The sequence below is a fragment of the Diabrotica virgifera genome, chromosome 1 (assembly GCF_917563875.1).
Source record: "Diabrotica virgifera virgifera chromosome 1, PGI_DIABVI_V3a".
In the NCBI taxonomy this organism is placed as follows: Eukaryota; Metazoa; Arthropoda; class Insecta; order Coleoptera; family Chrysomelidae; genus Diabrotica; species Diabrotica virgifera.
In genome coordinates, this window is record NC_065443.1 from 153004339 (window position 1) to 153021094 (window position 16756).

The window sequence follows — 16756 nt, forward strand, 5'->3', positions numbered from 1 at the left end:
GCCTTGGTAAGTTCTATGAGGGACTTATCAAGAAGAGGCTGGAAGGCATGTTGGAAGATGAGAGAGTGTTATCAAATCAACAGTATAAGTTTCGTAAAGGTAGATCGACAGTCGACGCCGCGACCTGGATAAGGGACGCGGCAAAAACAAGCAAGAGGAGGTGGGTGGTCCTCGTTCTGTTGGACATAAAAAATGCTTTTAACTCAGCAAACTGGGGCCTTATAGTAGACAGAATCGTCGAATGGGCCCCAGAATATGTGTCCAACATAATAAAGGACTACCTATCTGACAGAACCGTATGCATATCGAAAAAAAAAAGAAGAAAGAGATGACCGCGGGAGTACCCCAGGGGTCAGTCCTGGGACCCTTACTATGGAATATATTATATAATGGGGTACTAGAAGTAAACAAGGAGAGAGGAGTGAGAGCGATTGCATACGCGGACGATCTAGCTTTACTAATCGAAGACGACACGAATAGGGGAATAATAGAAAAAGCTAATAGAGCCATACGAAAGACCGCGGCTTGGATAGAAAGAAACGACCTAAAGTTAGCAGTAGAGAAGACGGAAGCCATAATCTTGAGGGGACCGAGAAAATAAATGATATTATATTTGAATACAAAGGCTCCGCAATAAGACCCCAGAAGACAGTGAAATACTTAGGTATAATATTCGACGACAGGATTGCATTCGGACAACACGTACAGGAAGCATGTCGGAAGGCAGAAAAAAGGACCTCCACACTAAACAAGTTGATGCCAAATATAGGGGGTCCAGGATCCCAGAAAAGAATGGTGATGCTACAATCAATCCTATCTATAGTTTTATATGGGGCCCCAGTGTGGCACGAGGTCCTTCGAATGAGGAAGTACAAAGACATGCTTCTTAGGGCCCAGAGAAAACCTCTGATCAGGGTGTGCAGCGCGTACAGAACCGTATCAACCATTGCCTTACAGGTGGTGGCTGGTGCTGTACCGGTGCACATCCTGGCCGGAGAAAGAGTCCGAATGTACCAAATGGGCAAGGAGGCAATAGGTTCAGGACCACAAGAAAGGACGAGAAGTCTACAGATGTGGCAGAGGGAATGGACAGCCGAAGTCGAGGCCCAGGCAGCCTGGACAAGATCCCTGATTCCGGATGTGGTGAGATGGTACGATTGCCGGCATCGGCGCGTCAACTATTACTTCACACAATTCTTGACGGGACATGGAGCGTTTAGGAAATTTACCTATCGTATAGGGAAGACCGGGGACGATCTATGTCCCGACTGTGGAGTGGTGAATGACGCGCAGCATGTTGTGTTTGAGTGCCCTGCATATCACGCGGGGCGTACCGAGCTGCAGCTGGGATCCCCTCTAGGCGAGCCTCATGAGCTAATCGATAAGGCTATCGACAGCAAGAGAGACTTCGACCTGATCATTGCTTTTGTCACCAAGACAATCCAGCACAAAGAGGAAAAAGAGAGGCGTCTGTAAGCGGGATGACCAATCGTCATTATTTATTTTTTTATTCATTTTTTAACGTGTTTGTGTCATGCAAGGCAGTCAGCGGGGGAGGACCCTTTACATCCAATCTACGCTGACTGCCCTTATTTTATATTATTTATTATGTTTTATCGATCTATTTATTTATTTATCAATTTTATTTATATAATATTTTACCGTTTTTATTCTAATCTTATTTAACTGTGGTGCATGTCTCAAGAGGCATTCAGTAGGGGACTTTTACCTTCTACTCAGGCTGAGTGCCTCTTGTGTCCTGGGGCAGCTGGCGGGGAGGACCTTTTACATCCAAACTACGCCAACTGCCTCCTTGTTTTAAGTCTGAGATTTTTAATGAATGTGTGTATTGAATGAATGAATTGATGAAAGTAAGAATGTTTGGCGTTGCTCGTAATTACCAACTGGTTCTGTTTTGCTAGTTCTATCGTGAGGGGGGCATCCCGGTCGCCCTACCCGCACGAGGGTTGCGCTGGACGGTCGCTTCACCGGACGGTCTGGCGTGAGGCTCTTGCGGGGAGGAGGCTATGAGGCCGCCAAACTCATGGAATGCACGCGAAGAGTGCCGGAGGGTAGTTAAGAGTAAGGTCGGCGGGTCAGATATGCACGCTAAGTGCGGTTCCAGACCCGTCGGCTGGAGAAAGAGGGGGTGAGTTTAGTCGGTAGGCGGCCTCAGCCCGCGATGAAGCGTGCCGGACTGAATCCGACACACCTGGGACACCTTCCCAGAGGGTCTTTTAAAGTTTCTCACCTCCCAAAAAAAAACTAGCTGTTCCTCACAAACAGTCTCAAGACTACTTCGACTCATCATACGTTATCTACTTATTAGTCACAACATTTCTTCTCTCTCGTCAAATAAGTCAGGTATGCTTGTATATGGAAAAAAAAGTATAATCATAAAACATTTTATTTTGCTTCATAATTATAATACAAGATTAGAAATAAAGAAGTAATACTGGAAAGTTGTATGAATTATTTTAAATGTAATATTTGAACTTATTCTAAAAAATTTTACACGTTCATTTTTATTCAAATCATTTTTTAGACAGAGGATGAAAAAAATTTCTTTATTTCTGCCCATGGCGGTCTTCTTGATGAATCCTCATGCATCATGCGTAATACATAGTTTCTTATTCTTGGCGCAACTGTATCATATGGTAATCTAAAAAAATGTACAATAGATGTAATGTCTATAAATCATAATTTATTATACAGAAAGCATAAAAAATCTGGAAACAGTCAATTATTTATTAAGAGGAAACAGTAGCGATCAACAGGTAGCGAAAACGCGTTCCAAGATTGCCGCTGTAATTTTGAATATTTTTTCGAGATATTTGGCACACGTATTCCTAATATAATAAAGAATGTCGGTACAGAACCCAATTTGAAAAATATATTAATATGTGGAAATTACTCTGTAATTAAATACAATATTAAAAAAACGAGCCTGTACCGCCATTAAGAAGAACAAAAAAATACACTTTCTTCAAATAAACTTTTTTATCCGATGCGTAGATTTTGTGTCATTTTGGAACTACTAACATTTTTTATTTCATTAGTAGTTCCAAAATGACACAAAATCTAGGCATCGGATAAAAAAGTTTATTTGAAGAAAGTGTATTTTTTTGTTCTTCTTAATGGCGGTACAGGCTCATTTTTTTAATATTGTATTTAATTACAGAGTAATTTCCACATATTAATATATTTTTCAAATTGGGCTCTGTACCGCCATTCTTTATTATATTACGAATACGTGTGCCAAATATCTCGAAAAAATATTCAAAATTACAGCCGCAATCTTGGAACGCTTTTTGGCTACCTGTTGATTGCTACTGTATCACCTTAAATGGATGGTCCGAATTATTTACAAACTGGGATACGCTAATTCCGCAACATGGAGATTTCCAATTTGATGCTTGCAATGTTACCAAATTTACCCTTTTTCTGATATCATCAGCCACTTTGATTTTTTACATAGAACACCTGTATATTGCATTAGGTATTATTGGAATCCTCACTTCAATACGATTTCAACCATATGGAATACTTGGTATTTTATCTAGTCACGAAGGTCTTAAAAAAATAAAACTTCTCAGTGTCAAATCGTTTTGAAGTACCTAATTCGGTAAATAATGTATTAGGCATGGATCCCAAACTTTGATGTATGGGAACACTACAACAGGGGAAGTTTTAATGGTGGAACGTGTCAATCTGACAAGTACCTATATGATTGTGAAAACTAGTAGGTTGTTTTTAAATTAACTCAATAGCAAACTTTATAGAATATATGAAAAAATGTTTGCCCGACAAATATGTTGGGCATTTTAATAAGTCCGACACGTAGAACATGTTAAATGACAGGAATTATGTTGGTGGCAAATAGCAGTCTGATTTTTGCATGAGAGTTTAATGAAAGGGTAACAAATCAATTGGAAGTTCTCTCAGACAAAATACATGGGACGTTTTCGTAGTCTGACGTTCGAAAACTTTAACCTGTTCCACAATCAAAACTTCCCCTGTACCAGTGTTCCCGTACATTTAAGTTTGTCCGACTAGACACATTTAAGCTATTAACAAATTTTCAGCTTGCTATCAATAAACCTTTTTTTGGTACACGGGATCCAGGCCTAATATACTTAATGCTGTGATTTTGACATTATTTCACAAAACTAACAATAGCCTAACGTTTATGGAAAAGGCAGTACTCCTCTTTTAATATGAAGAGCCTGTGATTCCACACCATCTACTAAAACTGATGTTGTTTGATTCCAATATAAATTTGCAATTATTCGAACATCTCGGGCCGTCCAAGGTCCAAGCCAATGTCTTTTAGAACTTCGATCAATATAGAGTGCTTAACACGATCAAATGCCTTTTGGAAGTCAATAAAATAACAGTATACCTATGTCTACAGATATATCTCGACATCTCTGAGCAAATACGTTCATCCCAAACAATGCTTCTCTCGTTCCAAACCCATTACGGAAACCAAACTGTTTGTCACTTAGGTATTCCTCGCATTTATTGTAGATACGACCATGTATTACCTTCAGAAAAATTTTCAATGGTTTAACAAATTGATGGTTTCAGGACACGCAATCCTTATTCTCATTTAAAAAAATCATCGATTAGATGGATGACGTCACTAGTATGATATATATGCCAAAAAATTATAATTTAAAAATAAAATTCGATGGTTCTATAATCAGCACAGGTTTTTACTGTTATCTTCTTAGGTTGAGCTATGAAAAGTGAATTGGACTATTGGACCAACCATTAGCGAACCACTACCTAATGGTTGGTACCTAAAGTTATAGCCTCTAAAGCATTGCTATTATTTATAAGTTCGTATATTTCAGTTCGAATTTATCAGGACCTGTTCCTCTGCCATCTTTTGATGATTTTATGGCTTTTATGATCTCAGAGCGTGTTATTAGGGGTTTGTCGCAGTTAGTAATATCCGGAGGTGAACTACTCCTTCGAATAGGTTCGTAGCGTAATTTTCCCATTCTTTAAGCTTGCCCTCTACTTCAAATATTACTTTACCATGTTCATCATGTAAAAATGCAGTTTGATTCTTATTGAAGATACCAGCCGCTTCTTTCACTTTGTTATACATGTTAAACGTGTCGTAGGTACTGTTTTCAAGTTGAGGAAACTTGATGAGTAAAATGTGGCATTTTAACAGGTACACGAAGAACTGTTATAAATTACAGTAAAATTTTCACATATATATTCACGCAAAGCTGCACAAATACACGATGTAGGTCATTCTTCAGTTTTGCATGTACAGTACATCCACTAATAATTTTCCAACATAAACATGCCTCATTTTGGTATCAAAGAGACCCGCTTTCGAATTAAGGGTGTCAGATATATTTCCTAAAAATCCTAAGTTTATATTAAAAAAATATTCTCTATTCTCTATTCGTTATTATTCAATTGCTAGTCAACGACACTCTTAAAAAAATAATATGAAAATATTCTCAAAAAATATATCTGTAAATTAATTAACTAGGTACTTAATATTTTAATGAACTCTTCACTAATGAATTAAAGCAACTGTGAACTTTGTATATATTACGTATACTCTCAAGAAATTTTCGAATATCGGCAACATTGTAGTTTGGAGACTACAATGGTCGTTCGGTCTATATCGACGTTGCCATGTTGATGATTTTAACGGTAATACTTTATAGAGTTATAGATAATGATCTACTTTTAAGAAATCAAACATAAACAACTTTTAAAAATCCAAGTTCTCAAAAACGGTTTCAAGAATTTTATTACTTTTTTTCAAATTTCACTGATTTTATACCTTACCTGGAAACATGAAAAATTTAAGATATATTGATATGGTATTTAAGTGGCTACATACTGTAATATCTACATAATAAGGCAGTTCAGATAATTTAATCTTTTTCATTATGAAAATATGATAAGAATTAACTTTAATGAACTTATTGTTTGTCCGTGCATGTACTTTTGGAGAAAATCGATTTTGAATGTTCAAGCTCTTTTATACAGGGTGTCCAGAAACTCTCCCGACAAACGAAGACAGGAGATTCTTCAGGTAATTTTAAGACAATTTAATCCAATTCACCTAGTCCGAAAATGCTTTCTGAGGGAGCTAGAGCTCTTTGAAGATGGCGTCTGGGAATTAGTTTTTCTTAAGTATCTCCAGAACACTGTTATTCAGAAAAACGAAAACTGGTACGCTTATTTACCTTCCAGAGATAAATCGATTCGATCAATTGCGAATTTCTTGTACCGGTCATAGGCGCCCGTTTTGGGTAGGGCAACTGGTATTTTATCGCATAACTCTTTTGTCTTTAACTTCTAAACATTCTTGACAATGGATTATTAAATTGTGAGGTATTCCAGTACTAAAAAGTACTCTTGATTTAATGCGAAGGATGCACCGTTTTGTAGAAAAATCGATTTGAAAATTTTTCGTTGATTAAATTTGAAGAAAATTTGAAAATTTTTGTCAAAAAGATGGTGTATTTTACTGATTTAAAGTAATAGTAACTTTTAGTAATAGAATACCTCATAACTTAATCATCAAGTCTCAAAAATGCTTAAAAATTAGAGACAAAAAAGTTATGCGATAAAATAACGATTGACCTACCCAAAACGGACGCATATGACCGGTACTAGAATTTCGCAACTAAGGAAATCGATTTATCTCTGGAAGATAAATGAACGTACCGCTTTTCGTTTTTCTAAATAGTTTTTTTTTGATTTTTTTTTTCAAATTCAACTAACGAAAAATTTTCAAATTGATTTTTGTCGAAAACGGTGCATCCTACCGACTTAAAGCAAGAGTACCTTTTAGTACTAGAATACCTTACAATTTACTAATCCAGCATAAAAAATGCTTAGAAGTTAAAGATAAAAAAGTTATATGATAAAATAACCGTTACCCTACCCAGAACGGGCGCCTATGACTGGTACTAGAAATTCGTATTTGATGTAATTGATTTATCTCTGCAAGATAACTAAGTGTAGCAGTTTTAGTTTTTCTAAGTAGAAGCGTTCTGGAGATATTTAAGCAAAACTAATACCATGACGCTATCTTCAAAGGGCTCTATCTCCCTTAGGCCGATGCCACATTATGCGTTTTGACCGGATGCGGTAAAAACGCATCCGTTTCCAACGCAACCGGACCGATCTGTCACACTATGCGTTTTCACCGGTGCGGCGGAAACGCATCCGGTTAAAACGCATAATCTGACATCGGCCTTAGGAAGCATTTTCGAACTAGGTGAATTGGGTTAGATTGTCTTCAAATTATCTGAAGGATCTCCAGTCTTCGTTTGTCGGGAGAGTTTCTGGACACCATGTATAGCACAGCGTTACATTCAATTTTAAACTCCACATAATTCTTTTTATGATAAGTACGTCATTGAAATGAGTAATAAAAATTAATACCTTTCCTAACAAAAAAATTAAAGAAGACCTTTTTTTTTAAGTATGGACATACATTGTATAACGTGTAAATAGAAATAGTTATTTTCCTAACAAGTGCAGAAAGTCATACTTTCTGCAAGCGTTAGGAACAATATTTTTTCTGCGAGTCTTTAAAAAATGACCATATCTTAATCAATTAATTTAATTAATATGAAACTACATATGTACACATATTAATTCTTTGACAAGGTTGTCAAAACCAAAGTTTCAGCATAATTGGTTAGCATGACGACCATCTTGGTTTCTATGATGACGATTCAAAACCACTGTTATTGTCTACTGATTTGACTTTCGAATATTAGGTCAAAATTATTTTATTTCATCGAATTCTCGCGTGAATTTCATTAAAACATGAACACAATAAAGGCCGCGTCTCACCATCAAATAATTTGATCAAACAGTTTGAGCAAACTCCAAAAGTACGTCAAAGTGACGTCACAATTGCAGTTTTTTTGAAATTCTAAAAATCTGTGCTCTCTCACTATCAGTCTAGTTTGATCAAATTTTTTGTATTGAGTTGTCCAACTTGTTTGTACTTTATTTAAAATTAAAATTTTTCATTATTATCCACAATGAACACTCAGGATGTGACGTCACTAACTGCCACTTTCAGTTTGCTCAAACCAGTTTGATCAAATTATTTGATGGTGGGACGAGGCCTTAAGATATATTTGAAATAAATTAGTAAATAATATCTAAATATTAGTTTATCGCATGTATTATAATTACTCAAGGCCATATTAACATATCTAAATTAACACGCGTGCGGAAAAGTAAAACGCGTGCGGAAAAGTAACACGCGTGCGGAAAAGTAAAACTTTCTAAACTAGAATGCGTGCGCGAAAGTAGACATTTTTACACGCTCGTAGAAAAAATATATTACCGCCTAATACACAGTTTGAGTAGTTTTTAATAAATGACCTAGTCCTAAGCAAATAATAAGTATATTACATCGTGCATTATGGCAACACCAAACTGAAAAGCCATAAATCAAAATGAACAACGTGTTTGTCTGGTTATGCCCACCTAAAATCTTTCATTTAAGCACCAGCTATCAGAGGCGGAGGATTATTTTAAGGTAAGTAATATTATATTTTTGCTACGATGGCATATTGGCGACCATTTGATACGAATGATCAAGATGCATCATCTTCTGTGGTATCAATAAATAATGATAATTATGTTAATGACAGTCCCGAATTAAAAAATAAAGATTTGCACGTACAATCCCAAAGGATCGTTCTAAATATGTACGATTGTTTACAAAAAGAAAATATTGGGATGACTGATAATGCAATTGTTTCGCGAATTCATGTATTAACAAAAATCGGGTATAAGACGGTATACACAATTATTAAATTAGGCACTGTTACAGATCATTCCTTAAAACGAAAGCGACTAAATAAAAAATTAGGTAGGATTGACATTGCTGCAAAAGACGTTATTCAACGAACAGTTTACAATTTTTACAAAAAAAATAGAGTGCCTACTTTAGAACTGATTCGTGACAAATTGAGAAATTTCCCTGAATATAATTATACATCTTTGGAAACACTGCGCGAGATTTTGATAAGTTGTGGATTTAAATATAAGAAATTAGATAATCGAATGGTAATAATGGAATCTCGGCGTATCGTTGAACTTCGACGAGAGTATTTGAGTAAAATAAAACAATATCGTAATTCAAACAGAAACATAATCTATTTAGACGAAACCTGGTTCGATACGCATGATGTTGTCAAGTACGGCTGGGTTGACAACACAAACAATTGTGCCTTAAATACACCGTGTTCAAGAGGAAAGCGTGTTATTATTCTTCATGCCGGAAGCAAAGATGGTTTTGTATCTAATGCATTGCTATTGTCGGCCAAAAATATAACAAAATCTTCTGCCGATTATCACGAAGATATGACAGCCGATTTATTTGAAAAGTGGTTTGTCGAACAGCCCAATATTCCGCCGAATTCAGTTATTGTTATGGATAATGCGCCGTATCATTCCCGCATATTAAATAAGATACCTAATAATAACACGAAAAAGGATGAAATTTTAAAATTTATGCAACTTAAAAACATCACTGTTCCTCAAAAGATTCCAGTAAAGAAGGAATTAATTAGAATGATCAAAAGTCGGAATTTTAAAAACGAATACGTCATTGACACCATTTGCAGCAGGCACGGCCATACTCTTTTGCGATTACCCCCATACTATTGCATTTTTAATCCAATTGAAATGGTTTGGGGAACCGTAAAAAAACGATTGCGAAAATATAATCAGTCACCAACATTAAGCGCAGTGGCCAATAAGAATATTCGAGAAGTAATTAGTGGCATTAATAGCGATGTGTGGAAAAATTGCGAAGCTCATGTTGTAAAAATAGAAAACGAATATCCTGTTTTATTGGCAATAGCACCAATAGTTATCCAACCTGGGAACGATTCGACTTCAGAAGACTCTGACGATTCTTTTAGTCCTTCTAATTAATTTATTTACAGCTATCGCGATACATCTTGAACATCTATCTAGTATTCATTATTATACAGTGTGTCGCATTTAAGATGAAGACACCTCTATATATCGGCTATCAAAATAAATACAGATTTGAAATTTTGCACAGTCATACATGTTGATGGTGCACATTTTTTTAAGATAGTCAACTGAAATTTAAATTTTAAACGCGGCTTACTGCGAATCCACAAACAGGGTAAATTTTCGATATTTTGTTTCGCGTTAGAGATATCGGAAAAACTTATTTGGAAAAGTTGTTCCACTTAGTAACCGCACATACCAAATTTCATGACAAAATTCGCATTTTTAGTTTTTTCAGTATTATTTGTAGTCAGGATCCTAAATCTACAATTGGCTGTCTAGAGATGCATCTCGGGACAGGAACTGTCGGTTTTAGAATTCTGACTACAATTAATCAAAAAAGTAAAAGTTCGAATTTCGACATGAAAATTTATTATGTGGGGTTATAATAATACTTGGAACATCTTTTCCAAATAACTTTTTCCGATATCTCTAACGCGAAGCAAAATATCGAAGATTCACCCTGTTTGTGCATTCGCAGTAGGTCGCGTTTAAAAATTAAATTTCAGTTGACTATCTTAAAAAATGTGAATTAGCAACCTGTATAACTGTGCAAAATTTCAAATCGGTGTTTATTTTGATAGCCGAAATATAGGGGTGTCTTCATCCTCAATGCGACACACTGTATAAAGTCAGAAAAAAAAAACAAAAAACAAAAAAAATATAAAAACAAAAAAGAAAAAAATAATAATAAAAACAAAATGAAAAAAAAACTAACTTTATATTCTTACTAACATACCCAACCCTTCCCTTTCCTGGCAAGGAAGGCTCATACCTCCTCGTGGTCCTTGCTGGACAGACAATATTTTGAGATTTTCTGTCCTTGCTGGATAGACAATCTTTTGAGATTTTCTGACAGAATGAGCCATTATTTACAGATAATTGTAAAAAAATATTATGGTTTATGTAAAAACTAAATAAACCAATATTCTTATAAATCACTAAAATTAACAAGTTTTAATTTGAAAGAATTAATTTGTTATTCATTCGATGTTGTGAGCCCGCTCACATTTGAAAAAATTCTGATTCTGTTCCTTTGAAGATTCCTATTCGAAAATGCCCCATTTAAACAAATGGAAGGGTGCCGGGCGACATTTTTGAGCAGATATTGTTGAAACAATTCAAATTCAAAAGATCACCTTTTTCTGCTACGGAAAATATTGCCCCGATTTCTCACCAAAATCTTAAGACTCAATGTTTAGACTTCAGTTACTCTTGAATCTCAAAAATAATCATTTACATATTTTTTCTACGAACGTGCAAAAATGTCTACTTTCGCGCACGCGTTTTAGTTTAAAAAGTTTTATTTTTCCGCACGCGTGTTACTTTTCCGCACGCGTTTTACTTTTCCACACGCGTTTTACTTTTCATCACGCGTGTTAATTTAGGTATGTTAATATGGCCTTAAAGTAATTATAATACATGCAATAAACTAATATTTAGATGTTATTTACTAATTTATTTCAAATATATCTTATTGTGTTCATGCTTTAATGAAATTAACGCGAGAATTCGATGAAATAAAATAATTTTGACATAATATTCGAAAGTCATATCAGTGGACAATAACAGTGGTTTTGAATCGTCGTCATGGAAACCAAGATCGTCGTCATGCTAACCAATTATGCTGAAAGTTTGGTTTTGACAACCTTGTCAAAGAATTAATTTGTGTACATATGTATTTTCATATTAATTAAATTAATTGATTAAGATGTGGTCATTTTTTAAAGACTCAGAAAAAATATTGTTCCTAACGCTTGCAGAAAGTCTCTTTTCCGCACTCGACTGCTTGCCGAACGACGCGTTGCCAAGAACTCCCGCTTCGCGTCGTTCGGCAAACTACAGTCGCGTGCGGAAAAGTATGACTTTATGCACTTGTTAGGAAAATAACTATTTCAAGCCTGGAAAATGCATATTAGGTATCGCATTTTTCGGATTTTAAATCGCCTATATCTCGAAAACTATTAACTTTTGAGAAAAATGACAAAATACCTTTCTTATTTAGAGTTACCCAAAAACCTAAAAAAATATTTTTTGGAGCACAAAAGGTGATATTTTGAATTTGTTTAAAAAATTGTTTAAACAATTTCTGCCCAAAAATTGAGAGATTTTCCTGAATATAATTATGCAAAAATTAATAAAAATTATATGATTTTTCTTGAAATATGCGTTTGATGAACTGATCATTTTTCTTAATTTCCACGCCAATGGTCGGCACTGGCATCAAAGAAACTCGAAAGCCGACACTTGGCAAACTGACTTTGGAAAAAGTGTACCTATTATATAAGAATTTGTTTAATCCCTACCAAATACAGTTGTTGCAAGAATTAAATGAAGCGTACTACGACCGTAGATTACAGTTTAGTGAAGTAATAATTGTAAATGACGAAAACTTCGTTAACAAGATATGTTTTTCCAACGAACCTATATTTATATACACTGTATATAGGAATGTAAATCGCCAAAATATAAGGTATTGGTGTGAGGTACATCCACACTGGATACGTGAAAACCACACTCAAAGACCACAAAAACTAAATGTATGGTCAGGTATACTGGCTAGTCAGTTAGTTGGGCCGTATAAATGAAAATTTAACAAGCGATAATTATGGAATGCTACTTAGGGTACGAACATGCCGAAGATACATGGATGAGCGCGGTGTAGGTCGCGATCGCGGTCGAGGTTTACATCGATGACGGGCAGAACATACCGAAGATAGGTACCTTCCTTTCAGTGTTCTTTGCGGTTTCCATATAACCAAAACTTGTCGCAACCTGATTACAACAAGAAATGAATAAATACACCAGCCGTATCACCGGCGAATGGCACGTTTAAAAATCACAAATAAACTTTAATTTATCACGCGATCAGCAGCTCGATCGCGATGTAAAACAAACAATTTTGTTTTGGCATCGATATCGCTGTAAACCGCGATGATAGGTCGCGAGGGTGAAAGGGTAACACATCCTTGGTATGTGCAAAATCATAAGAAAATGAAGGTTTGTTTTGACATCGATGTAGTGACCGCGATCGCGACCTACACCGCGCTCATTCATGTATCCCTAAGGGTAAAAACATGCCGAAGATACATGGATGAGCGCGGTGTAGGTCGCGATCGCGGTCGAGGTTTACATCGATGACGGGCAGAACATACCGAAGATACTTTCCGTATCCTGTTTTGACATCGACATCGCTGTAAACCGCGATGCAAGGTCGCGAGGGTGAACGGGTGACACATCCTTGGTATGTGCGATCTCATAAGAAACTGAAGGTTTGTTTTGATATCGATGTAGCGACCGCAATCGCGACCTACACCGCGCTTATCCATGTATCTTCAGCATGTTTTTACCCTAAGACGTGAAATTTTACCTGCCCTGAAAAACAATGGATTAGTTTAGACCAATTTTAATTAGATATGGTTTCAGCAAAATGCGACTCCAGCTCATTTTGGTGTAAATGTTCTGCGTTATTTAGATCAGACATTTCCTGTACGATAGATTGATAGATTAGGTAGTATTGATTGGCCTCCTCCTTCATTAGATTTGAATTCTACAGATTATTTTTATTGACGATACTTGAAAAGTAGAATTTATAAAACTAAACCACCAAGTGTTGAGAGCTAAGATTGTTAAGATGAGCTGTGTTGCTACTTAAGATGAATTCATATTAATTTCTAGAGAAACATGGAAAAATGTAATAGACTAATTCTTACGTCGTTTAGAATACTGTCAAATTAACAACGGGAGACATTTTGAACACTTGATTAGGTAGATATTAATTAAGAAATGTATTAAAATTTTATATACAGGGTGGCCATAGAAAAGAGTCCATCTCGATATTTGGCAGTTATTAGATTTTAAGGAAATGCCGAAACAGGTCGATTTTTATTTTTATATTGAAATTTTTTGGCATATAAACTGCGCGTCATAGAAAATGGGCACCCTAAAAAATGGGTAATTTTTGAGGTTGCGTATCTTCTAAACCTGTTGTCCGATTTAAGTGATTTTTTGAATATCTTATAGCCTTATTCTTTGTCAATATCCCTGTAATAATATTTTTGCTAAACAGGTAAATTTTAATTGTATACCGGGTGTACGAATCAAACTGTGTTTTTTTCTCAAAGTTCGCAACACCCTGTGGAATATCCTAGCATTTATAAAATACTGAAATTAAAACCCAACTATAGCCTCAGATTTTCTCAACATTTTGTTTTTTGATTCATTCGCTTATGTTGGATAATACAAATGTTAGGTACTTTAACAATTAGCCATGTTCTTTTTCAGTACAGGGTGTTTCTAAAAAAGTGCGACAAACTTTAAGGGGTAATTCTGCATTAAAAAATAATGACAGTTTGCTTTATAATCGTATGTCCGCAAATGCTTCGTTTGCGAGATACGGGATGTTGAATTTTTTCGTACAAACTAACGATTTATTTATTGCTTTAAAACTGGTTGAGATATGCAAATGGAATTTGGTGGGTTTTAAGACGTAGTTATTGCACATTTTTTGACATACAATTAAGAATTTTATATTCACCATTGGCGTGCATACGGTAATATGATCGGTCATATTACCCGTATGCACGCCAATAGTGAATATAAAATTCTTGATTGCAAGTCAAGAAATTCGCAATAACTATCTCTTAGAACCTACCAAATTTCATTTGAATATGTCAACCGGTTTTAGGACAATAAAATAAATCGTCAGTTTGTTAAAAAAATTCAACATCCCGTATCTCGTAAACGAAGCATTTGCAGACATAAGTTTATAAAGCAAACGGTCATTTATTTTTCATGCAGAACTGCCCCTTAAAGTTTGTCGCACAAGTTTACAAAGTTTACAAATAACCTATACTGATGAAGAACATGACTAGTTGTTAAAGTACATAACTTTTGTATTATCCAACATAAGAGAATGAATCAAAAAACAGAATGTTCAGAAAACCTGAGGCTATAGTCAGGATTTCATTTCAGTATTTTATAAAGGCTAGAATATTCCACAGGGTGTTGCGAACTTTGAGAAAAAACACACAGTTTGATTGGTACACCCGGTATACAATGAAAATTTACCTGTTTAGCAAAAATATTATTACATGGATATTGACAAAGAATAAGGCTATAACATATTCAAAAAATCACTTAAATCGGACAACAGGTTAAGGAGATACGCGACATAAAAAATGACCCATTTTTTAGGGTGCCCGTTTTCTATGACGCGCAGTTTATTTAGAGCGTGATGACGTAATCGATGATTTTTTTTAAATGGGAATAGGAGTCGTGTCGTAGCGCATTTGAAAGGGTGTTCAATGTTTTCTATTCAGTAATGTAAACATTAATACCATTATTAATACAGGGTGACAAAAAAATATTTTTTAATTAAATTAATTGACGCAAAAAGAAGAATGTTTAAATTAAATCACAAACATCCTCCCACCTACCTACCTCTTGACAGTTTGAACATTTAATTTAAGCGAAAAGAAATATTTATTTGCGAAATAAACATTTTTTTCTATTTTTTTGACAACAGTAGAATGTATTTTGAGTTAAATAAATTACATACATTCTTCTTTTTGCGTCAATTAATTTAATTCAAAAATTATTTTTTTGGCCACCCTGTATAAATAATGATATTATTGTTTATATTACTGAATAGAGAATTGAACACCCTTTCAAATGAGCTACCACACGACCCCTATTCCCATTAAAAAAATCATCGATTACGTCATCACGTACAGATGGATGACGTCACTAGTATGAAATATATATTAAAAAATTGTAATTTAAAAATAAAAATTTACCTGTTTCGGAATTTCCTTAAAAACTGATAACTACTGCCAAATATCGAGGTGGACTCTTTTCTTTGGCCCACCCTATATAGGGTAGGTGGGGGCAAAGGTACGCATTTTCTAAATTTTCATCTCTAGTGAATCTCCTAATCCGTGAATTGGCACAGAGTATAGATGAAAGTGAAATTGATACTTTTGTAATCATATTAGGCAAATGGAAATTCTTTAATATCATTTTTGTAGTGTTGATAACATTTTGAAAAAAAATTGTAAATGCGTACCTTTGCCCCACCCAATGGGGCAAAAGTACGCACGTGCGTACTTTTGCGGATTTGAGACATTTTGCAATTGAGACAAAATTAGCTGATAGAATATCAAGCTCAACTTGATATTCACTTTGAAGATTGACTTGAAACATGCATTTGCCAAGTCTACCTCACTGGGGGCAAAGGTACGCACTGTGAACGTTTGCCCCATTTCAACGTTCGCAGTGTGTACCTTTGCCCCATTTGTGTGAGTACTTTTGCCCCATCCGGCAACCAATAATATATCTAACCCTAATATGAAACTATGCACATATGAAATTCAAACTGTTATGTAGAAGAAGACTTCTAACAAATAAACTTTTAACATGCCTAACCAATAATAATCTGAGTTTGAAAGATTAAGAATTAGAATCAATCAATTTTTAAGAAAAATTAGATCAAAAGGTACAAAAATAATTTTTACCTCATTTTTGTTGTTGTGTTCGCCCTGATTGCGCCAAAGTTTCTCATCCAATGCTACTGCGTAGTACAAACATATGCCACAAGATGTTGTCGCCAACATATAAGAAGTTACTGAAAAATGTAAGTGCGTACCTTTGCCCCGTGCGTACTTTTACCCCCACCTACCCTATGTAATAAGTA

General features: G+C 35.2%; 1 protein-coding gene across 1 annotated transcript in view; it reads right to left on the minus strand.

Annotated features, from left to right (window-relative positions):
- Window positions 1–2391: 2391 nt before the first annotated feature.
- The window catches only part of LOC114327785 (ephrin type-A receptor 2), an 82145-nt gene continuing 67780 nt past the window's right edge, over window positions 2392–16756 (minus strand). The window contains exon 8 of the mRNA XM_028276495.2: window positions 2392–2662. Coding sequence (XP_028132296.2) covers window positions 2542–2662 — 121 coding nt within the window. The 3' untranslated portion in view covers window positions 2392–2541. The remainder of the gene's footprint in view (window positions 2663–16756) is intronic.